This window comes from Phlebotomus papatasi, chromosome 2 (genome assembly GCF_024763615.1).
Source record: "Phlebotomus papatasi isolate M1 chromosome 2, Ppap_2.1, whole genome shotgun sequence".
NCBI classification, from domain to species: domain Eukaryota; kingdom Metazoa; phylum Arthropoda; class Insecta; order Diptera; family Psychodidae; genus Phlebotomus; species Phlebotomus papatasi.
The window spans coordinates 102260670-102288276 of NC_077223.1; the positions used below are offsets into that span (position 1 = coordinate 102260670).

The following is a 27607-nucleotide window of genomic DNA, read 5'->3' on the forward strand; positions in this document are numbered from 1 at the left end:
CGAAATCTCGAGGATCTCTGTAGATGCTATGAATCCTTGTTCACGTCGGGGATCTCTTGTGAAAGTGGGGAACTATAAGAACAAGAAGTATCCTCGGAAATCCTCGGGATTTCGGCTAACTTTCGGGTCTACAATCACTGGTAAAAATAAAAGGGTCAAATTGATCCTTTTTAAAAGGATGGATCATACTTGGACCTTTGAAAGGATCACTAGTGTCTCTTGAAATTTTGTATGCAAATTTATCACGTTAGATTATGTTTTATCACGAACTTATTACTGATATCATATTTCTCTCATCTGAGCGAACACCAAAGATGACTTTATCACTGTTTTTGTTCGTTTATTCCGAAGATAAATAAGTGTTAAAATAGGGACACTTTCAAAGGATCCTCGGTGATCCTTTCATTTTTACCAGTTGGATCAATTTGACCCTTTTATTTTTGCCAGTGAATACGAAATTTTCACTTTCTTTTTTTATTTTGTCTTCTTTTGGCGTGTGGGGAAATTCACAACTATACACAGTTGTGTATATTTTATACACAATTATTACACATTTTGTGTCAAGTTACTTAGGGTGAAAGGAACACCTATTGACACCTTACTCTTTATCATTTGGAAAACGGAATTTTAAAACCTACTTAACAGAAAAAGTAGATTAAGTAAAATACGTGATATTACTTACACTGAGAAAAAACGGGGGTGCGATTAACTTTTTTTCCTCATAACTTTAACACTTTTTGGGTGTAAAAATATATCAACATTTTTTAATGTTAATTTTATACCTTTTAAGGGTAAAATCAACATGAAAGAAGGGTAACTTTAACCCATAATACACCTAAAAAGGGTAATATTTACACCTTTTCGGATCAGTACCGCAGGGTAAAATTAACATTTCCGGATTGTTATTTTGACTTTTTCGGATTTCTCTCAGTGTACACTTTATTAAATACTTTTAATCAGGGGGTGACATTAGCTCTGAAAAATGCGACCAGTTTTAGTGTAAATTTTTTCCTGTTTTCGTACACATTTTACGAGATCTCTTCAAAACAACGTAGGTTGCCAATTTGGGGTTTTCGGTTGCCTCTTCGTTATTAAATTGGCTTTTATTTTGTATTTAGTATTTTTTGCTAATTCATTCTACAATGACAGAAAACAACTAATAAACTCAAAAGTTTTTTCGGCTCGCTAGAAACATGTGGGAAATATAGGAAATGTCATGCCCCTGCTTTTAATAAATTTCAACATTTTGACCAAAGTTTCTCTGCATTGAAGAAATGTTCCCCTGTCCCAAAAATAGTAGTTAAAATTTGTAGACATTGGTTAAATATGTAACAAATTCTTGATATATTTTGCAATAATGGTAGAGAAAAATTTAAAAGAATTACAATAACTAACTAATGAAAATGCAAATGTTTAAAATTATATTGCTAATTAAAAATTATTAATTGTGTAATAAATTGTGTTATCTGTAGAGCTAAAATGAAATGTCAATAAGCTCTTCACTGGATACAATTTAATGAGCAGTGTATTAAACCAATATTAAAACATATTGTTAATGACACGCCTCTGACCCTCACCTCTTGCACATTAATTGCAATATTGTGCAGGTAAAACCACAATCATATTTGTCAGCAGTTTTGTGTAATTAATTAAAACAATTGATGGTATTTGTATTGGAAGAAATTAGTGCACAAGTGTTCCCTGAACCCATTCAAATTATAATAGTAAAATAATTTTCAAAAATTATTCGCAATATCCTCTAAATGCATGAAACAGATTTTCCTGCCAATAATTGCATTAAATTTTCTTTGATGTTAACTGCAGAGGGTAAACGGTTTTATAGCAAATGTTCTCTCGCATCAGAATGGAATGGAAGTATTCGTGCATATCGCTAAAACATTTTCGGGGGATAATTTTATTTCTGAAAGCTTTAAAGCTTTGCTCTCATAAAGGGCAATTCCTCAGGTGTTCCCTAATTGGGGGCGGGAGGCAAAATCAATAGCATCAAACTAGTGAGCTAGAGATCCAATTAAGTTCATCAATTTATAGACGCCTCATGGAAACGTATGGAGTATTTATTATCTGAAATGTCTTACACCTGAGCTTTCCTCTTAATTTTCCGGGAGCTGAAGCACGTGGTATTGGGGGTGAATCCTAATCAAACTTGATTGGATTCACCATGTAACTTTTATCCCAATTTTCTCGCCACTTTTTCCACGATGAACTTCTACCCATTTTGGCAGTTTTTCCCTCAGAAGTCACCCCATAAATTAGAAATCAATTGGGAAAAAGCCATAAAATCCAAAAAGTTTCAGTTCCATCGCAGCATATTAATTTTTGAACTTTTCTGCAACAATTCTGGCTTGGGAAATTTTCATCGAGATCCCATATATTTTGAGACATAATTTTAGTGTTTTATTGTGGGGTATTTAAGGGGAAAATGGAGGTGGTTCAAAGTGTTAAACTTTCAAAATAAATTCACGTGGAGAAGGGAAGTTTAGAGAGTCTCACATAAATTTTCCTTTACACACTTCCAACTTTTCCACATTTTACATTCTGAGAGCTCTTTATTTCTCATTCCACGATCATTTTTACTATTTCAGTTGAATTTTTTTTTGCTCTATAAAACATTTTAGTGAGAAAAGAGATAAATTTTAAAAATTTAAAGGGATTTACACTTTGGAGAATTATGAAACAACATTTACCATTAATGTGGAATTATTTATGTGAAGATATGCTTGAATTACGCTTGAGAGATTTTAATATAGGGTGTCCCAGAAATTACGCAAGATTTAAATTGAGCAGCATTTCTGAAATAAAGATTCCCAACGAATAATAAAAATACTACGTGACAGTTTATAGTTTACGGTTATTAAAAATCCATCACTAAATGACTGATCGACGCTTTTTTGTTCTTAAAAAATATTTAAAAAATAATTAAATAGGGTAAGTGTATTAAATTTCGGCATAATTGCATGCAAGCGCCAAAGTCTCAAGTTTGAAATGTAATATCTTTAATAGAAATTGATTTTTTTTATTCCTTCTATTTAAGGAGTGTTGCTCAGAACCTTGTAGACAGTTTATCGTCTTTATTTACTCTAAAATCATTCTTAATACATTTTAAAATGTATAAAAATGTGGACATAGCTTTGGTGCCCTATTTCGACCACCTTCATTCTCATAGTTCCTTGCTCTTCGGGAATTCTTCCAATATCTTTTTCACGTTATCTCGTTTGTCGAAGCTACATTTTTCGTTATTCTTTTGCATTGCATAATCTCTAGAGTACGTAAAATCTAAAAGTTCATGGAAATTCGAGGAACAAAAAAGGTGGCCGAAATTGCAAGCTGGCCGGAATTTAACACACTTACCCTAATTTGGTTCGAGAAGTGGTCAGAAAATTGACTTAATTTCGTCAACTATGAAGAGTCTAATTCAAAAATTCACAGAACTGAATTAATTTTAGAGCCAAATACAATTGCCATCCAAGAACAAGCCCTTAAAATGACTAATAATATTGAAGCAGTGTATTATCTGAAAATTAAGCTGATCAAGCGTTACTTGTTACTGACGCTCGATATCGCGACATGATAACCGAGTAAGCCTAAATCGAAGGATTTGTTCATTAATAATTAATTAATTATGAATTCATTAATATTGAGGACATGTGGATTTAGGAGGATAGTGTGACATGTTATATAGCCTATGAAGGAATGCAATTCCTACATAAGACATTTCCTGATTGTGATTTTCTCTATTGGTCATCAGAATTGGTCCCTTAGATCATGTAATTTTAGACCATTACATTTTTTTATTCGGTTATTCGAAGTCACAAGCCTAAGTCAACAGGCCTACATCCACCTCTGTGCATTAAAAGAGGTCTTTTAACCCTGAATTATCGAAATTTAGCCACATTTGACCAAAAAAGTCATAAAAACCTTAGACGAAAGGATTCATATGCTAGCAAAGCCATGGAGGTTAATTACTGAACGCGATATTTAATACATAAACCCTATCTTGTGTAATTTGTTTTCCAATTTAGAAAAAAACGTAATTGAGAAAAAAAATGTGTTTTTTATTTAATTTAAATCTTGCGTAATTTATGGAACACCCATTATAAGTTGTTTTTGCACCTCTAATTAAATGTTTCTACGAATAAAGCATCAGATCAGCACAAATGTTTCATAGGGCAATGTAGGCATGGTTCGCACAGAGTGAACCTTCGAACAATGTGAATTTTACCTTCGTTTGCAAAGAGCTGAATAACCATTTTTCATCTCGTCTCATGAGATTAATAATAATCTATCTTATAGTTAAGAAAAGACGAACTAGCTCTTTGTAAACAAAGAGAAAATTTGCGTTGTTTGAAGGTTCACTCTGTTTGAACCATACCAATATTCCCCTACCTTTCTCAGAATTTTGTTAACACCCAATTGAAATAAACAGAACAACCTACTTTAGAAAAAGGTTTTGACAAATTAGCAGGAAAACTTTGTCATAGGGATGTTCTATCAGAATTTGAATTTTTTTGCCAAATCCATGGCCAATTGGATCTTGATAAAAGTTTTGTCTAAAACGACAAAATCGGATAGATGGATTAATCTAAATACATAGTTATAGATGTCATCTACAATTATGCCGAAATAATTATCAAGATCGGTTAAGCACGTGTCGAGATAATTGAGGTTACGTGTTATGAAAATTATCTTTCTGACAGTGGCGCCCCTAGAATTGGTCCTACGAAGATCAAACGTTTTAGAATATTTTAGCGCTTTGCAAGGCCTTTAGTTTGTGTCCTATCTCGTCAAAATCGGTCAAATAGCACCGGAGATATGACGTTTTAAATTTCGTGAAATTTGGCCCCATATATCTCCGGTTCTATTGCAACCACAGCGAACTCACGCCGCTTTTTGGAAACTTCATAGTCTAGGCTACAATATTCTAAAATTTGATCAACTTGCATTATGGAGGTTTTGACAAAAATCTGGCATTTCGTTTCGCAATTATCCGAATAACAAAGCGGGAACTGTACAAAAATTTAGGTCAAAATTTTAATTAGAACCGCAGATATAGACCGGTGAATTTTCGATCTTTCACCCCTTATAGCTCAGCTCAGGGGTTATCATTTTTTTTTGATAATTTTGAAAATTTTTAATGCTTAGTGAATGCCGACGAATAATTTATTCGTATTCGTGTAGAGTAGCTCAGAAAAACATACAAATTCTTCCCGAAGCTTTCGGCTCGGACTTCAAGCTACCCTACACCCCCGACGCTCTCCGATTATCATATGAGAAATTTGAATTGAAACTTGTAAACTAAACTTCTTTTCACTCAAAATTGCTATGATGCGACGAATGCTGACCGACGGTGAAAATTAAAAGGTCCATGTGTCTTATCCCTAATGTTAAGATTTTCCTTATTTAATGCTGTATTTGTCAGAATCAAGGGGGAGATATTAGGGTCGGAAGTGGTGTACAGCTGATAATGAAGTGCTTGGAAGTCTTTGGAAGTGAGAGTGCCCGAAAATAAAGTCTTCTCTGGCTAACTTCAAATTTTGCAGACTATACGCAACTTTTAGCTCAGATTTTTAATTCGGGTGGCAGTATAATTTGAAAAAGTTTGTTAACATTTTACAAGTTTGGTTATGATAATGAAATCAGTGGTAAACCTGGTCAGACTACTGCCACGCTGGGCAACGGGCTTGAAACCTTCAGAGACTGGAAGATGTAAGGAAGCATGAAAGAGCTTGTCTTGGGGTTACCAGCCTCTAAGACAGGTTTGAAGTACACCTAGGCCTGTGACCTGTCCAGGTTAAACGGGCAGACCGGGATGGGTTCCTTAATGGTCGCCGCCTTTAGAAGCCAATATTGAGAAAGAAATTGGTTGAGTTGTCGGTTTTGATGAGGTAGTAGATACTAAATTATTGCTCGTATTGATGACAAAAAAATTAATCTGATCCCATCTTTTGATTTTAATGGTTGTGATATATGCTGGTCCGAACTAATAATGACAAATAAGACTTGTATAAGGGCTCGATTGGTCGATGCCCAACTGGGAAAACCCTTCCGCCAATCTGGTGGACCGGTTAAATGTTGCGATATTAAGGTTATAACGCTTAGCTGGAATCTCTTATATCTAAAGATAGATGTGTGATCTCTAAATGACGAACGATAGGCAAATTAGTATTGTTATAGCCTGTGTGGCAGTTACAGGAGTTATCAGAACAGCGCCAACGTCTGCTCTGGAGGTAATGTTGAGCCTGCCACCACTTCCGCTCTTTATTAAGATGGAAGCGAGTTTGGCTGCTTTGAGGTTACGCTCGGCAGGAACTTGGAGGATCGGATGTCATCCGGCGGGACACGCGAGAATACTCGACGGACCTGTCAGGAGGCACCCTGATCTTTTGATGAGGGATGACTTTCAGTGCGAAAGTTTTCCCAGAACACGGATTAACTCTACGATACACACTAGGTCTGAGTGGAGCGACCGCGAGGGGGAAATTATTGAACCTGGAGCGGTGGCATTATTCACAGACGGCTCTCGTGTGGAAGGCTCCTCAGGGGCCGGTTACCACTGTCCTGGGCTTCAGCTCAATGGATCGGTGCCTCTTGGCCGATACACAACTGTGTTTCAGGCCGAGGTTGCTGCCATAGTGTTTGGAGTGCGTAGGCTGATGGATGCCGGCGTCGAAGGAAGGAAAATACAAATCTTCTCGGATAGCAAGGCCGCGATTCTTTCCATATCTGGTTGGAACACGCGGTCTGCTCTTGTCTCCGAATGCCAGGAGGTGTTGGAGGCGACCTCACAGATATGTGAGGTTGGACTACACTGGGTACCTGGACATAGTGGAATTGCAGGCAATGAGGAAGCAGACCGCCTCGCTGTTGCGGGAGCTAGGACAGCTTTCACTGGACCTGAACCAGTATTAGGGCTTTCCTCACAAGTGAGGAAGTCTATTATAAAAGAAGACATGTTAAAGGCCCATCAAACGGACTGGACCGCGACAACTAATTGTCGTGTGTCCAGACTGTTCATGGCCAATATCGATAAAAAACGGACGGATTATGTTGTGGGTGGCAGCCGCTGGAGAGCCCGGCGGGCTGCCAACACTTTAACCGGCCATTGTTTAAAGAAACATCTGAATAAGATTGGCATCCAATGCGATCCAATGTGCAGAGGATGTAATGAGACTGAAGAGACGGTCATACACCTTGTGTGTGACTGCCCCAGTTTGTGTAACTTGAGGCGGAAGCTGCTTGGTAAAGCGGTACTGCCTCAGAGTGAATTACCAGGGATAAAGCCGGCCTGTTTGATGGAGTTCATCCGGAGATCGGGCTGGCTTGACACCCCCTGCCCTTAATAGTGGAAATTTTTCTAGGGGATGCATAATGGGCCCAACACAGAGGCCTGGGTGCAGCGGTCACTTTTGACCGCCCCCTCTTCTAAATCTAAATCTAAATTGTTATAGCCCAACGCAACTATAGAATTAGAGACTGTTCAATAAAGCAACAATTTCTTCCAAAAAGTAAATCTAACTCGGTACAAGAAAGAGTAAAATCCAAAGTACAACTTACTTTGCAGCGGTAGCGATTTCCCTCCTAAACGATAAAGAACTTTCCTGGATCGATTTGTGACAGATGTTGTTGAAAAATGATCAAATTCTAATACAACAACAGCGGAAAAGGTTTTGGATAAAATAGTCAAGTTTGTTGCAAAAGTTGATTTGGAATTATTACAAGTGTTGCTGCAAATTTGATGGAATTCTAGGGAAATTATTTCGGCTACTCCAATGCCATCAAATAAGCACAGTGATTAATTCAGTAGATTCAATGCCCTTCTTCTTAATAAAAAAAAACGTCCATTTTTGGACAAATGAATGAGCATAATCTTACAAAATAAGGCGACAACACTAAATCATGTTAAAGTTCCAATGGAAAATTCTCCAGAACTTAGAATATTTTTCAGGTATTGACCCTTCAAACTATTATTTGCTTCAATCGCTATGACATAAATTTGGTACGCAAAAATATGGACTCCTTTGAAAGCCTTCTAAAACCAGAAAGACTTTTCAACACAATTTCAATAAATTTAGAAACGACAATACATTTTTTAGAGATTCTCTTTCCAAAAGTACCTAGCTTCACTAATGTCTTAAAAAATCCATAGAAAGAAATTCTGTTGGTCGTAAAACACAAATAATATTAAAATATCGTTAGTATGCAAGAATATCTGTCGCTAGAAATTCAATATATAAGTAAAATTTCTTGAGATTTGTTTTTTAATTTTCCTAATTAGACTTTTCATAATATTAAATAAATTATTGCTTCTTAAGTATGAGAAGTGAAAGAAGTGCTAGCAGCATTTTCGGGAGTCTTCCGAAATGCTGGAAGTTTGAAGAGCTCTTCCATATAAATTGTGGAAGTGTTTGGAAGTGGTGTACACAGTTTCACCCTAATATCTCCCCCTTGGTCAGAATAGAATTTAACTCAATGCATACCGAGGAAGCCCACGATGGATTTCCCTCAATATGACCACGAATATTTGACTGTAGGGCATTCTTAACCTAATTCTCTTTTCGGTGGCAGGCATTAAGTAAATTTATAGAGTCTTGTGATGGATAATAAGAACACTGCTGGTGGCTATTTTGACTGATTGTAAGTCAAATGTTTAACGAAGTTTCAGCGCAAAAGAAGACGAATCACTCATTTTATTTTTGCCTTCTAGTCCTAATACATCATGATGGATTTCCGCATAAACTCGTTATATGGTTAGTTTGTGTTCTCGGGGGAAAGATATTCATGGAAAATTCATATTATTATGTTAATACACTGACACACTCTTGGGAGAATAAATTGAGATAAAAATAAATCAACAAATAATCTGATATTGTCTCATTTGCATAAAAAGAAGCCACCCTTCCTCATTGAATGCAACTTCCGAGTGTTTTAGGATTTAGGAAGGGGTTTGGGGGATGAGAATTCCTAAGCAGGAAGCCTTACAGTGGGAAGGGGTTTAATTTCTGATGAAAAATCCAACTGAATATAGGATTTAACCCATAATTAGAAGTTTGAGAGGGTTGTCTTTAACACGTGATTTTTCAGAGTTGAACTTTTGGGGCAAAAATCGTGCTTCTCGAATAATTAAAACTTTTTAATTTTCCATTTGTATGCTTTAAGCCCTTTAAGCACGTCCGTCAGAAATAACCACCAGCTTTCAGAGGGGCTTGTCTACCACCTCAAAATCAAATATTTCTCCGGGAATGCGGTTGAAAGGGTAGCTCCGATGATTTTACGAAAAATTCTTCTCATAAATTCACTCAGGGAAAATTTGCACTTCTACCTTTAATCCTGGAAAAAAGCTCAAGCGATGGTTAAACAGACAGACGATGGAAAATTAAATTTTTGCACGAGGGAAATATTTATCCATGGTTGGGTGTCATGTGTCGGATGAAAATTGCAAATTTGCACATTTTATTTTGGCTTTGATGTTGATAAAAAATTCTCGTGGTTATTTCTGCTATTCCACAGCAAAATTTTCGCTTATCAAAATTATAATGCACCAGCAAAAACTTCAATTTTTGAGAGACAGCTCAGCCATTTTTCCTCCTGACATCAGTGCTTCCGGGGGGGGGGGGGGGGGTACCAATCGAAATGCCAGGAGATGGAGAAAAATGCTTTCCATACAGAAGATTACAGAATGTCAGTCTTGCACAAGATTATCGCATATTGTGGCAATCGGAGTGGAAAATGTGTGGCCTATAAAAGCCTCAAAGTCATGCAAGGGGAAGAAAATGCGACTTAATGTGATTAAAGGAATTATTTTCCAGCATTCATCACACACTTTTCATGTATTTCCCGAAGCTTTTGTGAATTGCTGATAAATGGATTTCTGTTTTTTATTCGAGTGACAAATTAATTAGTGCGAGCACTTTTTAAACGTGGAAAAAATTCAAAAGGGATTTTTACACATTTTGCTATAGTCTGTAAACTGAAAAACCAATTAATTTGCAATGTATCGATTTTTTTCTCCAGATAAATACTGGGTATTTTACGTTAGTCAGTATTTTCCGAGGGATTAAAGTTTTTAGAAGATTACTTCAAGGTATAGATAATACGGAAAATTAAAATACAGATGTTGATGATATTTTTCAAATATAAAATTACCAGAAGTTCTGAAGAATTATCACAAAAGGGTGGTGAATATATTTTATTTCAATAATATTTCCACGTATGATTTAAATTAAATAAAAATTACGAAAAACTTTATTGGATGGATCACTTGTACCAAATTTCAGACATATTGAATACAAGCACCAAAGTCCCATTTTCGAAATGTAATTTCTTTAGGGTAAGTGCTCATAATTTGGGACAGATTTATAATTTTGGACACTTGGACGGTCAAATTGGAACCGAAACAGGAAGAGGATTTGGTAAGATAGGCTCTTGAAATGAAGAACAATAGGCAGGGTATCCTATTGGCTATTAGCTATTAGCTTTTAGCTATCCAAAATTAAAAGCAAACTGTCCAAAATTACAAACAATGTGTTCAAAATGACACTCAAATTCTTTTCAACATAATTATTAATTTTAAACGTGTTAAGATTGATTTTAGTATAAGCAAATGCTATCAACATTTTGTCAAGTTTCTTAACAACACTTCTAAAAAAGACAAGAACAAAAAACTTCAATTTGTGTCGAAAATATTGCACTTTAAGCTTAGGACATTGATGCTTATAAACACCCTGTCCCAAATTATGAACACTTCTCCTAATACAAATTGGATTTCTTTTATTCCTTCTTTATAAATATTGTTGTTTGTATCCCTGAGTAGTTTATTGTATTTGCTTTTTCAAATTTGATTCAAAATGTATTTAAATTTGAATTAAAATAATTGATTTCGCTCTGTGTGCAATATCGGACATCCGTTTTTTTAATCTTTAATTCTTTAAGAAGGCTTCCAAGGATTTTTCTACATTATTTCTTACGCAGAGGCGACACTCTATTGCTTCTTTGGCAATGTTCAGTACAACCTTTAAAAATATAATAATAATAATATTAATAATTGAAAAACAAGAAGTATATCGTATCCCGGTGGCAGCCAAAATCCCGAAAACAAAAATCCCGAAAGCCAAAATCCCGAATTTTTAAAATCCTGAAAAGGATGAAATTATATGGAGGAAAATGTTTAGAATAATTTCCCAAGGCACAGAAGATTTCCCTTTGCCTTCAGCTAGCGCGGATGCAGTCATGGGAGCAGCTGTGACACTTTTAAGAATTCGGGATTTTGGCCTATTCGGGATTTTGGCTTTCGGGATTTTGACCGGGACCCATAATTCAGTATTTTTCAATCAATTGCTACACTGTAAATATTAATTGGATTAAATGTATGATTTCCTCTATACAGAAGTGTCCGATATTGCAAGTTGTGCGAAATTCGGCTTTGTACCCCTATGTGAACATAGTTATTTCTGCTAGTCTAGAATCACGACTTTACTAATCGTTTTGAATTTTCTGATTTCATACAAATATTAGTAGAGAGAAAATAAAGAGATAATATCAGTTGCTGCGTTTTGTTTAATTGTTCTTTATTATAATTGGTCTTATTTGAGATTTCGATACATTTTATTCTCACTCTGTAATTTGATTGCGTCTGCCTGCCACCGAATTACCATTACCAGCCTCTCCAGGTAAACGGCAGAAACCCTGATTCAATGGGCCAAATATGCCACTCATAAAATTGAGTACTTTGTAGTTTAACTATATAGGGTAAAGTGATTTAATTTGGACATAGTGTTAAAAGTTGGACACTTCGCCGGTACAAGTTAGACATGGCTTTTTTCTTGATAAATACAGTACAAAATTTATTTTTAAGCACAAGGAACCAAATTATAAAACTAAAGCATTAAAAATATACAAATAAAAATGAAGTACTAAAAAGCGCTGCCCAAATTGTACCATTGTCCAACTTGTACCACTTTACCCTACAATTAATTTATGAAATAAAAAAAAGAAAAGTAAATATGAATATGTTATCATTCGGCGGTAAAGATGCATGGATATAGTTACGAAGGAACAAAGTTTTGTTAGAGAGGTATCGGGCTCAAGGAATACGTATTGCGGCCAAGGAAAATGTAAAATAATTTTTAAAAAATAATATGTAGTAGAAAATTTTGAAAGAAATGTTTGTAAAAGAAGAGAAATGTTCGTCAAGTTATCATGTTACCATAATGTTGATGAAACAGTGCAAACCAAGCACCTGGCAAGTTGGCCTTTTTATATGGAGCTATTTGAAGCCAATTCCTAAATTGATCTCGGAATCAGCTTACAGTGCTCCAAGGAAAAAAATTATTTAAACAAAAATGTAGTATATTTATCCCTCCATAAGGAAAGGTATTTTATAATACGGAAAAACTTCTCACTTTTTAAATATTTAGCTTTAGCATAACGATCTGGAGTGCAGAAAAATTCCCATACGCATTTTTATGTGAAAGTAAGAAATTGGCTTCAACTTTGAAGGCCACTCGCCGGGGACTAGGTGCAAACTAAATGGGTTATACGATTTACAAGCATTTTGTTACACCTTATTGGGTTTAACAAACATTTACAAACTATTTTACAAAATATTTTATCTCTATTATTTGACCGGGTTTTGTAAAGAGTTAGGTTTTACTGACCAAAATTTAATATTTTTCTGACCAAGTTTAATTTTTTACTGACCAATAATTCACTTTGAGCCACTTTGAATTTTTACTGGTAAAATTTGATTTTATTTTTTGACCACTAATTTAGATAACTTCCCGTTTGTTTTGTGTCAGTTGCAGTGGGCAAATGGAAATTATAATCCGGAAGAAAGTGGTAGTAATATATATTTTAAATCTGGAGAGTTTTCTAAAATTGAAATTCACTTCTTTCTTTCACAAACGTTTTATATAAGTCTATCCCACTCTTTCGCACTCAAAATTGGAATGAACTAATTTGAATTTATTGTGATGTTCAAAAGAAGAAGAACGTGAAAGCTGCTTCTTTTTTAATTATCTGGATTTTGATTTTCGAGATTTTGAACTAGATATAGATAGCATGGACCTATCGCGAACGTTTGAGAAAGAAAGGGGTGTGAATTTTGATTTCATGAAATTTACCTAATTTAGAAGTTCAACTGGAGCCATAACAGCTCAATTTTGCTTTTGCCGGGAATATTTCACTATTTTTGAGCATAATATATTCAATATTCTTTTTTATTATTTATTTACAATATTAGATATTTATAGCTCCAGCACTACTCTTTTAGATTAGGAAAATTTAATAAAATAAAAATTCACATCCCTTTCTTTCTTAAAAGCTTGGCATATGTCTATTCTACTCTTTCGTACTCTTCGTCTTCTTTTGTACATCACACCAAATTAAATTTAGTTCAGTCCAATTTGGAGTCCGAAAGAGTAGGACAGACTTATTCAAATCTTTTGAGAAAGAAAGGAACGCGAATTTTGATTTCACGAAATTTTACCGATCTGAAAGGTGTGCCGGAGCTCTTACCGACTAAATTTACTAAAATATTCCTGCCTTATTTATCAATTGATATATTCATAAATTTTTAAATGAAATTGTTTATACAAATTACATGGAATCTGTTTCAATTTAGGAGTGGATTTACACCTGGTTAATGAACCATTCATATCATTTTCAAAGTAGTATTCAAATACAATATACTCGTAACTGTGTTATCACACTTGCACATTAAAATTTTAATATGATTCACATTAATTGTCGCTGGTGAGAGTCCAAATGTGTAATTTGTGTTTCTGAATCATTTTATATTCAAAATTTAATCTATTTGTTGATAAAAAGGTAGGCCTGGCCCGCAAAATTTGATATAAATTGATTTATAGCATTAATGCGAAAAATTAATGTGATTTTCTCTTTAATTTTTTAATGTGAAAAATATTTATGCTTTAGGTAAATTTAAACTTATTTTTGCAGGCCAAGTTCACTTCTTTATCAATAAATAGAAAAACCCCAAATATTAAGTGACTCAAAGACACAAATAACATATTTTGACGCTCACAAGCGACAATTAATGTGAATCACATTAAAATTTTAATGTGAATGTGTGATAACGCCATAAGAATAACAACAATATTGAAATCGCTCTTTCAAACTTTCAACTACCTCCTAAACGCTTCCTTTCATTTTGCTAGCTGTTGGGAAGTCAATGTAGTGGCTAAGAGTGATTCACCCCTCAAATGAAGATGCTTGTACACACCCTTAAACGCGACAATGTGATTTATGGCTAGTGCATATTTACTGCCGTAGAATCTGTTTGAAGCGCAAGCGCCAGGTGTTTTTTTTTCCTCCTTGGGAAAACAATCGTCAAATGTCTCTCACAGAGTGAAATTACGGAATCATCGACGTGCTCAAGAGGATGGTGGAGGGTTAAGAAGAGCACAAGGTGCTGAAGCAATCGATATAAGATTTGATGTACGATATTGAGCTGTGAAAAAGACACCGAGAGAGGTACTTGGAAAAGGGATGGAGTAAATTGACTTGTGAAATTGCATCCTGCCGTGTGCCAAAACCACCCCCCAAAAATCCACCCTTCGGAAAACCATTTTGCCTCGAATAGATAAATTTTCGGGTGTGCCCATCCTCTGCAATTTCCCAAGGTAGCCCACAATTTTAGCACACACGTTGTGCATCGGCAATATTCTTTTATTTGCCGCCAAAATTGCCTATGAATACAAAATATTGCTTGGTGAGCCAGGGTGGAAATTCATCGACGTGTGCTTCATTCGCACGTGCACGAGGCCCTGCATAGAAATTTTCCACACTATACACACATCCTCTACCCGGAAAACTCCCCCGCACAAATTTTTGGCACACCGGCATGGGCATCTTGACGCTGATTTAGGATGATGTTCTGCACATAATAATTTTGGTTATCGCAATAAACTGCCAGATTATCTTCTCTTGGTTTCACACCGCAAAACAACTAAGAGTCAGAGAGACTGGGAAGACCATGTTTTGGTTTTCAGCAGGTCGATGTCAGAAAAGTTTCGCTTCCAGCATCCGTCGGAGCTGGATGAAATCTTACAATTAAGCAATTCACAAGTGAGCGCTAATGAACCTCTTGAATAATACCTCGAGCTCGAGAGAGACGAACTACAAATATTTTTTCTAGACCTTCTTACTGTTGACTTAGCAATATCTTGGGGCTCTCAGACAATGGAGAATTAGCCTCGATAACAGGTTAGAAAGGTGCAGATTTTGGTAAAGCCGGTAAAGCAATACAGTAGAGTTCCTCAAATTTGAACATTTAGGGTGTATAGATGACATTTCTCACTCCTCAAATTTGAACGATATTATCAAAAATGTAACGGAATTCATGTGAAATGCATATTCATTAAATTAAGATAAATAACTTTAGAGAATATGTATATCAATGTAATTTATTGTGAAATAAACGGAATTTGTTGCGGAAGTTAATATAATACGTTAATATTGAAGGATATATCAGAGAAAAATGGTTCAAATTCTGACTTTCTTCACACAACCTCAAATTTTACATTTTGAACTCAACCGTCCGTCGTTCAAATTTGAGGAGTTCAAATTTAATGGCGCTGGCACATCTTTTCAATTTAGTGAAATCCCGTTAAATCATTGCTCTACCTGCCGATTTTTCTCGGAGGTTTTTTGAATTTTAACGGTATATTCTAGTACATTCAGAGAAAATCTGTAGATTTTCGGTTGAAACTCTTCCGAAAATCTGCAGATTATCGACAGAATTTCTGCATTGGAAATCTGCATAGTCTCCATTGTCTCAACAAAAATATCGTTGATTTATCGAGAAACTGTAGTAGTTACAAAGAAAATGGTAACAAGCATTACCGATTAAACATTTTAGATAACTGAAAAGATTGAAGCAAAAATACTGCATTTTTAAAAAAACGTTCATGGAATGATGCAAAAACACAAATATTAGGTCGACACTATGTTTAAAGTTATCACTTCACTATTCTCTACATATAACACGGCGTCGCAGAATTCTTTATTTTATATAAACACTGTGATATCACGAAGAATCACTCTATTGAATTTTGCAAACTTCAGTGAAAAATATTCCATCTTTTCAGACACAGCTGTCTGGAAAGTCGGGAATGTAGAAAAATCTACAGAAATTCGGCAAAATATCTACAGAAATTCGTCAGAGTATGCACCAGGATTCGTCAGAAAATCTGCAAAAAATTTCTGACGAATTTTGTCCCAAGCCCAAATAAAATTCGTAGGAATATCTACAGATTTCTTGGCAGATTTTCTGCAGAGGTGTAGATATTTTCTGCAGAAATCTTAAAGATATCTGACGAAATTATTTGACGGGTCTATCACACTGAACGTCAAAGCCTATAAACCTTTACTCACACAAATTCATGTATTTTATGCAGAATTTTATTTTGATAATCTTAATTGTCTATAATATTATTATGAGATATTGGTTGAAATTTAATATAGACGGCAAAGCTATAAGCTTTACGAAATATTCAGTATTTTGTTTTAGACACAGTAGGGTTTCTCAAACCTAATTTTATCAAATTCGAAGGACATCGACGCCATCAAATTAATCACAACGAAGGTTTGTGGGAAAATACGGATAGTTGATATTAGGTACAATTTATTCGTATATAATTTATTTATTTTTGTAAATATCGTTCAAATTTGGAAAGTGAGATAAGTCAATTACAACCCAAGCGATCGAATTTGATACACTCCACTGTAGTGACATAATATCATAAATCCGATTAGTAATTTCGGGTATTTATTTAATTTGAAAAAAAAAACATTATAGTAAGGTGCGGTAACCGGATCGTTTTTCTTAGAGTACTACTTAAACGTTTCTTTTTGAACTGATGAAATTCCTTTTTAGTTCTTCTAAATCCACAGAATTATTCACTCTGTTTCATTCAGAAACATAATAGAAAAGAAAATATAAAAAAAAAAATTTAAAAAAATTTATAAAATAATGATAATACTGAAATAAGTAAGTGTTCACTAAGTGGATCGCCTGTTCGCTAATTGGCTCAATTGGTCTTTTAAATGGATCACTCAATTTACAAGAATATTCTCGACAATTCTGAAACTATTCCATGAGATATTCAGTAGTAACCACAGCCCTTTCCAATGAGAAGGACTTTGGCGTGCACATGCTGAGCTCTGGATAACGCTTGAGAAAATTCCTGAACCAAGTATCTCCAGGCCTTTTATTCGTAAAATAGTTTGGAATTTTGAAGGTTTTGAAGGCGCAAATAAAAAGTGGCCCGATCTTAAAAGAGCCGAATTAGCGAGAGTGTACTGTGGCTATAAATGGGTAGGGTCGAAGGAACGTCTGTTCGACAGGGAACCTCTATTGACAATTTTGTCAAAATGTTGAGTATTATTTAATGTGTATAGTAAAATATAAGTAATATAACGTTTTTTTCTGTAATATACATTTTACTATAAACAGAGATGTTCAAATTTCATATCCCAAATGGTACAGAGTAGGGTGTCAATAGGTGCTGACACAAGTTCTTAAAGTGTCTATAGACGTTCCTTTCACCCTATTAGAGATTTTAATTCTTCTTTTTGCATGTTTCAAGATTCTTCAAAGGAAAATAATCTTCAATAGTACCTGGGAGAAGGAATGTGCATTATAGAAACTAAGTCAAATTTAGGGGTGCCCCTATCGATTTAACTAATCTAATACAGCTCCGTAGCTGCTTCTCCAATGATCTTTGAAGATTCCAGTGTTCTCTAGCTTCTCCCCAAACTGAATATTCTTTCTTCCACGTCCGATGGCGACCTCTTCCTGAGTAAAACCACTGCACTTGCATATGTGTAATTCACATGAATTATAGCTAGAAAATGAAAATTTGAAGATATAACACAAACCACAATTAAAATTATGACAAACATTGTTTTTTTTTTGTGTAGCTCAAGAAAAAAAAATGACAAAATTATTGTAATTCAATTAGAGGGAGGTAAGGCTGTATTAAAAATGTTATTTTTCGGTTATTTTAAAAGAAAGCTGGATCTAGCGTAATTTGATTTAGATCCTGGGGTGACATGATAACTCTCTCTAACTAATTGTCCCATCGCTAGTGTCGAGTGTCCATTATGGGCGATCGAGATGATAACCCGCATTTTTTTTCGCTAGTGTCGATAATTCTCGCCACTAATTTATCTACACCTCTAGAGCTGTCGATTTGTACCCTCGAAGTGAAATTTAGAGAAGATTTTACATGTTTTTAGTAAGTAAATGCCCTTATTTATTTTATAGTTATTAAATTTTATTAATATTAAGTATAATTCTTGTGAAATTTTGTTTGTTCTGCGCGGAATAACCTCGGGCAAATTGGATACGAAAATTTATGTTCTATTGATTCTGCACAACCACAAAATATTTTTGGACCATCCGGAAAAGACTTATCAGAGGATGATCTTATTATACTCAGTGATTGAATTCGACACAATTGTCCTGGAAGTTGATGGAGATGTTTCTCATGGATTCGTTCTCGTGAGATTTAATTTCACAGAGTAGGAAATGGTCACATATGCATGTGCTTCCTTCAGATCTTTTGCTCCTCCTTGCCAAATTTAAAACATTACACTATTTGTTCAGTGACTGACTTGCAGCAAGTCTTTGAGTGTCAATTATTGTGTGAGAATGTAAAAGACAAAGTGAAAAGATCTGCGTCAGGCAGAAATTATTATGCATAGATGTGTTTTTTACTTGAATTTCTTCCGGAAGCTCCAGAGTTGTTTTTGTACCGCAATTTTCTCATCCTCGCTCCAAATGAAAGTTAAGCTTCCGAGGCTTCATCAATAGCCCAATTTTCATAAAAATATGATTTATTTGTTGCCTATTAGGTGAGATTCTTAACAATCTCACCTACTATAATCCTAACAAAATTTCATGTCGTCCGATCGACCTCAAACTTGGCCAAAATGTGTTTCAGCACTTCCTGATCACGAATATATATGTGGCTATTTTACGTTCCCGGCCGGCCGGCTGGCCGGCCGGCCGGCCGGCCGGCCGGCCGCTCTTTGGAGCTTAATAGCTCCTAAACTAAAAAAGATATCGACTTGCGGTTTTCGGCAAAGGTTATATATCGGGTGAAAATTGCAACATGGTGCATTGACCCCCCACCCCCCACCCCTCCTTCCGCCATTTTGAAGACCCCCCTTTTTTTGTTTTCTCAATAGCTCAGCCCCTATGGCATCGAGCGGGCTCAAATTTTAGTATGTTATAGCTGGGCCTTAGGGCTTTCCATCAATACCAAACTTAAGGTCCCCCGACCCCCCTGACCCGAGCTATAAGGGTCCAAAAAAAATTTCTTAAAATGGCCATAACTCCGGTTCTAATTGTCAGAATTTAAAAAATGAGGGCTTTTTGGAAAGCTCTCGTGAAATGCCACTTCCCCTTCTAACATCGCAAGTTCATAAAACCACCGCTAGGGGCGCTATTTTTAAAAAGAAAATTTTTAAATCTTAAAAGTTAAATAACTCAAAAATTCCTTATGCGATCGGGCTGAAATTTTAGTATGTTGTAGCCGTTGATTATACCTATCAAACAAAAAAAACCTTAAGTCGATCCATAACCCCTGACCCGAGCTATAAGGGGTCAAAGTTCGAACATTGACCGGCCTCTATCTCCGGTTCTAATTAACATAGCGACCTAAATTTTACCTTTTTGGTTTCGTCTCGATGAGCACTTTCAGATGGAAGTTCAAAAATTCACCACAAGTGGCGCTGTGATAGCGTCAAAATTCATCGAAATTCAAAGTCACTTTTCTCAAAAACGGCATTGTGCAAGTTAATGAAATTTTAGTATGTTGTAGTCCAGTCTAGGACGTTTCCAAAATGGTGCGTATGCGCGCTGTGGTTAAAACAGAACCGGAGATATGAGGGGTCAAAGTTCACAAAATTCAAAAAATCATATCTCCGGTTCTATGTGACCGATTTTGATGAATGAGGGCTTAAACGAAAGATCTCACCAAATGCTACAACTTTCTAGAATATTTGAACTTCGTGGGACCAACACCAGGGGCGCCACAGTCGAAAAACCAATTTCAATATCACATAACCTCAATTATCTGGACTGTCGCTGAACCGATTTTGATGATTACTTCGACATAATTGTAGAGGACATTTGTCTCTACATTTCGTCTATACATCATTTTCCGCTCAGACTACGCTATCACTCCGATTTTGCCGTTTAAATGTGAAAAAATTGATTTTTCCCATAATAACGCTTTGAAATCACTCAGATGCCAATTTGACTGCCTCTACTCCACCAAGACACTTAAAATAGGGGTTTAAATGGAAAGTCCCGCAAAATACAACAATTCTTTGATATAGTTGAAGTTCAACAAATGAACACTTGGGGCACTCTGGATGAAAAAAACAAGTTAAGAAACAAAAAACCTCGCTTATCTTGGCTTCTGAGTAATCGATGAGATCATGTTCTATGGGAAAATTATAGAGTACATTCTGGTCTACATTTCACCCATATATTACTTTTGTGCCAGTTCATCCAAATCCTTGATATTTTGGTTTAAATACAAAATTTGTATAATTTCACGAATTTGATTCAAGATAACTGAATGGCGACTCACAATTTCGGCTCTAAATCGAATTTGCATGCACTCCGAGTTAGCTCACGTTAAGAATCTCACCTACATAAGCCGGTTAGGATTATCTGTCCCTTTTAACTTAAAATTATTAAAATCACTGAAATAACTCCGATCCCAAAATCAAAACAAGCGAGAGTGAGGTTATGTTTCACTGTCCCAAAGTGTCACAATAACGAACCGACAATGCGTGAAGAGCCGATACTTATTTCATCTCATCATTTGGATTTAACGATACTAGAGATTCGATAGTATCGAATCGATACTAGCGAGAGTCAAAGATATCATTTCACCCCTGGATTGTTTTATCTCTCTTTATTACATTGCGTTTTAGTCTAATTTCCTTTAGAATTATGCGAAAAATAGCGCTTTCAATAAACCCAGCTCAATGTAGCCCTACTTCCCCCTATTAAAATTTAATCATGATGAATTCTTATTAGGTGACATTCTTAACAATTTCGGTAAAAATTTTACAGTTTCCGCTCTAAAGTTCCTACTTGTCAGCCCCTTAGCCATGCTCTTTTGCACTTGATATCGGCAGTGTCGCACGAAGCGTCTGCCTGGCTTTTAGTTTTGGGGAAAAGTGCGGGCGTGATGAAAATCTGTGCGGTTGGCATCGCCGTGCCGCCAGTTGCTAGGCAACTCCGGAGGCTTGCGGAGTATGAGCTTCGATAGCATTTTTCACCCGCTGAGTGCCACAAAGTTGCGGCGTCACCTCCGCCGGCGGACAAATTTCGCGCCGTTCCTGTATTCAAATTAGATAATTATGTTTGCATGAATTTTCGCCACTTCAGCTAATTCTGACGCACCAATTTTGAATATGTGGTGGAAAATTGTGAAGCAGATGATGGTCAGTAAGCATGAGAAATTGCAAATGTGAGAATATTCTGGATAAATTGGCAGACCGGTTGGATGATCTCAGCACGGAGGCTGCTATGAGGAGTGGGTGAGCGCATGTCCGGAATTCTGCAATGGTCTCTCACTCCTCCGGCAGTCGGCAGACGGAACAGATTCGGATTCTGTGCTGGTGAAGAAGCATCGTTCTTAGCCGGAGAACCCTGTTCTAGAGACATTTGCCGATGTTATTGTGCCAATTGATATCAATAGCCCATATCATTGCCCGTGGTATGCCCTCCCAGTGAGTTCAGAGTGAGGTGTTCCATCGTATTAACCTGTTCGCGCTTTGCCAGTGAATCTGCGTTTTTTTTAGTTACTTTCTTCTTGTGATTTCTAACAATTCCCACATTTGAGTGGCGAGTGCGAAAAGTCGATGTTTGTTTAATGGTTCAGGTTTTTTTTTTCGGTGTGAGAGAAGCATCAAGAAATTTGTTATATGAAACGAGTTTCTTTTGAGAATTTTGCCATTCTTATGCAGAGGGATTAACTGTGGCAAACTGATGAAGAACATTCAACCCAGCAAGGAGCCTTTCTCCAAGGGAATTTAATTAAAAGAAGGCCCAAGAATGATGAAAAGGTAATTGTTGGAAGCATGAATGGAATTTTTAAATATTTTCACACCCTATCTCTGCGACCTAAGGGAAAATTCCTCCGCATTGTGCAATACCCTCCACCCTCTGCAGAAAATAGTGCTAGTGATGCCAGTGATTAAGTGTCGTTCATTTCGGAAAAATATGAACTAGTGAAATATTGCAGAGCCATAAATCATGGAGCATTTATTAAGGGCAATGGAGTAGTTCTTCCGAAAGTTATGACTTCAATAATTTCAGATTTAAAGCTAGCCATAATACAGGAAATCATACTGGTTCGTGATTTGTGTACTAAAGTTTTAAACTTCTTAAATTTTAATGGATAGGGTAATAATTTTCACTTAATTAGAGTGAATTTTTCACTCAAATTGACATTCAAAATACTATAAAAAGATTAAATAAATTTATGATTTTAAAATAGGGTAATACTGCAATTTAATCAGAGTATTTTAAACTTTATTGGACTTTAGTACAAATTATTACTTGATAACTGAAATTTAGAACTGAATGGAAATAGAGAAAATCCTTGAGAAAACTACTTCTTATTTTAGTATAGTAATGGACCCTAAGCCCTGCGTCATCGAAGTACTAAATAGATAATATTTGTTTTAGTACAACTATGTTTCACAGGTAGTACCAATTTCAATGAAGTTCAAATACTAAATTCTTTTTGTATTTTTGTACAAATCTTAGGTAATGAGATCTAGAACTAAATTAAAATGTTCAAGTTTTCTTAGTACATCACTGTTTTCAAAATTACCAAATGAATTTAAGGTCTACAAAACTCATTGGATTTAATCACTATAAATGAAAGAATGAACTTTGAGACTAAACACCAAATTATTATTTAAAGAAAAATTACAATCCGAAAATATGTAAATAGTAAAACAATGTACTAAATATATTTAAATCCTCCAGGACGTTCATTAGAAATTAGAACTTCAGAACTGAGAGTTACAACTAAGCTATAGAGATAAACATTTTTTCGTTTTAGAACAGTAATGTATTACTGTTCATGGACCGTACCCTAATTCATCGAAGTACAAAAGAAGAAATAAAGAGACAAATGAGTAATATTTGTTTTAGTACATCTATGTTTGGAAGAAGATTGTACGAACTACTCAATAAGATTTAATCACTAAATTCCTGTTGCCCTTTAGTGCAAATCTCTGATAATAATTTCAAGAACTGAATCGAAATTTTCAGAATATTATGAAAGTGATTGAACAGACTCCTGTTCGCTTGATACGTAATCCCAAGAAATTTTGTGTTTTTGCACATAGAGCGACAATCAGAACAAGTGACTCCCAAACCCACAATTTAACCCAAATAGAGACAGGAAAAAATTCCTTCATCCACCAGAATATATTTTTCAGAATGTATTTTCAAAATATGTTTTTAGTACATCAATGTTTTCCAAACTGTTGTCTGATTTTAAGCTTCGCAATTCTCATTGGATTTGATTAGTATAAATGAAAGTCTGACTCAAGAGCCTCTTAATTTTTAGATATTAATAAGATAATTGAACGTTTTTAGTACACTAGTCAAATAAAATCTTCTTATTTTTAGAACTGCAAATGCTTTTTATTACATTAATGCAAATATTGTTTTAGTACAGCAATAGTACTAAAGACATAAATATGACTATAAATATACTAATATAATTTCGAGATGAAAATTACGTAAAAAAACTTCAAAAATTTTCCTTACCATGCTTCGAATTCAAATAGTTTTTCTTCTTCTTGATAGCATTATACTTGTGAGCAAAATGGTTACATTTTCATAACGGTGATTCCAAAACGATGTTCAATATTTCGTCTCATTGAATTCCTGAGAACCTGATATCTTTTAGGTTAGTCTAATTTCTTTAAATGAAATTTAAATTTATTTTCACAAAATATAAAAAAATGAGTACTACATTATTTGGTACTAAAATTTCTTCTAAGTTCTCTTTAAATACGATTTGAGGTACGTTTTATTTTGTGTACTAATATATAATATTGAAGCCCAGTTTATCAATATCGGGATAGTATTGGTTTAGTCTTGGGTTTAGTACTAAATTTGTAAACCTGCACAAAATTGGAACTCTTCCTGTACAGCTACTTTAATTACTATATTTCTTAAATACTAATTTCATACAGTTTTCTTTCTCATGAATTAATTCTGATTAGATATTTGAAATTTGAACATTAAATTAAGTACTAAAATATTTGAACTAAAAGTTTTCTCATGCATTTTTTAACTACTCTCTGTGCTGTTTTTTTAGTATAAGTCTGTGTAGTAAAATTTAGTACTCAAATCCGAATTATCCCGAATTATAGCTTCATAGCAAAATATTTTTAAAATAAATACTTTTTGATATGAAATAAAATTAATTTTTTTTTGAAACATAAATAACATATACAATTATCTATCTATCTATCTCTAATTTATAAATAACTCATTTGCAACAACTCAATTTGAAAAAGTATTTTTTCCATAATTTTTTTCCACCTGATTTCTCGAAAATAGCTTTGTCAAGAAACTTTTGGTCGACAATGTATTTCTTATTGTTTGATGCTGTACTAATTGAAATCAATTTGAAATATTTCACAATCACATTGAAATTTTCAAATCCTCTCATCTGTGAATGATGGAGCATTTTGTCGTAACAAAAGTTTTCTCATGCGCCTCAATCGATTTCCCTTCAAAAACGCACACAGACAAAACGTCCACCCTCATCAACCACTAACGACACAAGGAACCCCTCGCGGCAATTGCATGGGGAACTTCTTGGCCACTGAAGGAATTTTCCCGTCAAAAGGGAATGGCATAGAGATGCCTTCTTCTCTTGCCTGAAAACTCAAATAAAAAACTCCTCACGAATTCCACATACAACTTGTGTCGAATTCGCATCACGCGGAATAGAAAGAAAAAACAACCCCTATCTCATGTTAAACATGCTGGAGAGCTCATGAGTGGCAAAAAATGCTATAAAACTTTTTACTTTAGTGAAACTTTGCTGAGTCGGGGGCCAATTTTGAGTCGCGATTTAGCCACAAGCCATAGGGAAAAGCGGATGAAAAGCCCGAGTGTTTTGCACTGTGAAGGAAAAAAAAAGGAGGCATCCAGAGAAAAACCCACTCAATGGATGAGATGGAAGAAAAGAGCAATTCTTCATTATTCATTTCCTCCCGTGAGACATTTCATTTGTACGGGAAAATACCTCTCATATATCTTTCATCGTCAAATCCTCCATCACACATTTCTACCATTTGCAACGCACAACAATAAAATATCATGCCTAGAAAGACTGATGATCCTGAGGCACATGAGGGATGTGCTGGACATTCTAAAGTCAGCCCCTCGGTCAATTGAAAGCCCATCCATTGTCCCTGGGTGTTTATAGGGTCCATGGGGCTGAGGTAGGGGATAAAAATGATTTTGCTGTCGTTTTTGGGGATATCTTGTCGTTATGAAATACGATACAGTCCCAATTAACGACACGCTGATTCACTCATTCAATTCAAATTTAGACACAAGAGAGATTGAACTTACACCGCCACGTGAACCCCAATAGGTCAGAGTTGATCAGGTTTCTTGCATATAGATTTCGGATAAATGTAGGGGGACGCTTTGATCGTTCGCACATACGCTACCTTCAAACACTTCATATTTCTCCCATATTCCTTTATGAATCTCACATATGGCTATATATTGTAATAGCTAGCCTTAAATCCCATATTTCCTGAAAAAATTGAGAAAAGAAAATGGGGTGTTCAATGATGGCGTGAATCGTGTGCGATGATAGAAACTCGATTGATCTATCTGACAAATCGCAATTAAATTTTCATTTTGCTCTGGAGGAAAATTTAAGGATTTCCTGGGATTTTGTGGGGTGGGATTATGAACCTTATAAGTAAGACATTTTTTTGGCATAGTTGGAGAATCCATACGGTTTGCATGGTAAGGGTAAGCGTGCTACCTTCGGACGATTTATGCTTCGAACAATTAATTTTTTTCAATGTGTTATATATGAATTTAGCCCTTTATAATATTATATTTTAATAGGTGGTTCAATGCCTCAAATTTCCTGAAAAATTCATAGGTCAAATCCATAAGTAACATAAAGAAAAAATTGAATTGTCCGAAACTTGAGTCGTCCGAATGTAGCGCGCTTTCCCCTAGTCAGAAAAAATCACTGAACTTGAACATCATTTTTGTGTGCGAAAGTTCAAAGCCTCCCCCTAGTGCAAGTAATTACAAGAAATATCTGAAAATTCCGTTCCAAAGCATTGGGCCAATTGAGACCGCCGAATTAGATTGATATTGATTTGCACTAAAACTTCCATCTAATCTTTTCGGTTTTCATTACAATGCGAAGATTGAATTAGCTTTTTGGAGGGATAACTCTCAGCTTCAGCCTTTGAAAGAACATTATAAGAATTTTTGAAGCATTAAGGAAGGATCACATTGATCGTCAAATAGATACATTTATTCATCAACAATGTTTTCGAAGTACAGTTTCGTTTTAATAAGATCCCGTGTAGTTTTCAGCGTCCACCGCCGTTTTAGCATTGATGCCCAACGTGTTCAACTTCCAGAGAAAAATGGTTGAAAAGCTCTTTCTCAGGTTGTATATGCCAGTCATGTAAGAATTTTCTAATCGTTTTCAAAAATGTCTAAAATTCTAGCCGTTTAGAAATATTCATTTTTTTCTCGAATTTATGTTTATTTTTTATCATGTTTATAACAAAAAAAAACTTTAGAAGACTTTTGATCCGATGGAAGTAACAGGAAATGGATGAAAACTCTGAACCTCTTTTGATTTTCACAATTTTATCAATTATATTCTCTACGACGTTTCGAGTATGGATGTCCTACTGATCAGGTATCGTATATGGCAGGGAAAATTACGTACAGTTGAGAACTGTCATAGAAACAGTACGGAAACGAAATTCTCTTGGAATGTACATCCGTGTCACCTTCGTGATCCCTTCCAAAAACCGCTCATAGTTCTCAGATGTTGATTTACTGTCCACCACACTGAGTTCAACGTCGAACGCTGCTTTAGTTAGCTTTAGAGAAGTTAAATCTTCCGCGAAAAAGCACCTCAGGGGGAGTGAATAAGTGACTCTCACAATCAGAGTGGACCGTACCGTACGCAGCGATCGGCAAAATTAGCAAATCTGGAGCTAAAAATTGACAGATCGGCAGAATTTTAGCGAAGACTCGGCACATTTAAATGTCAGTACGCTTTTATGAAGTACAGCGTTCGTTTAAATTGTGTGGTTCGTTTAAATTCATGTATCGGAATTTCTACTGAAATTCTGCCGAACAGTAATCAGTTTCATACCAATCTTCAGTCGCTTTTGAGTAGGGCCTCTACGGGTCACTTAAAGACAAATTACATCACATTCATTTATTTTTAACACAAAATTTACAAAGAATACCTTCTTTGATTGTCGATAGACCCTTAACATT

General features: G+C 35.3%; 2 protein-coding genes across 5 annotated transcripts in view; both read left to right on the plus strand.

Moving 5' to 3' along the window:
* LOC129800477 (uncharacterized) overlaps nt 1-27607 on the plus strand; it is a 114161-nt gene that overhangs the window by 17516 nt on the left and 69038 nt on the right. For 2 of the 4 annotated variants that reach the window (XM_055844882.1, XM_055844884.1), the window contains exon 1: nt 21657-22131. The exons of the other annotated variants lie outside the window; for them this stretch is intronic. The gene's annotated coding sequence lies outside the window, so the exon portion shown is untranslated. Of the gene's footprint in view, nt 1-21656; nt 22132-27607 lie in introns of those variants that run through there. 4 annotated transcript variants of the gene reach the window in all.
* On the plus strand, nt 6159-7358 carry LOC129801106 (uncharacterized). Its single transcript, XM_055845868.1, has one exon. The coding sequence runs from the start codon at nt 6159-6161 to the stop codon at nt 7356-7358; it is 1200 nt and encodes a 399-aa protein (XP_055701843.1).

Coding starts and splice junctions, on each gene's coding strand:
- LOC129801106 (XM_055845868.1), top strand. CDS start 6,159: ATGACGAACGATAGGCAAATTAGTATTGTTATAGCCTGTGTGGCAGTT.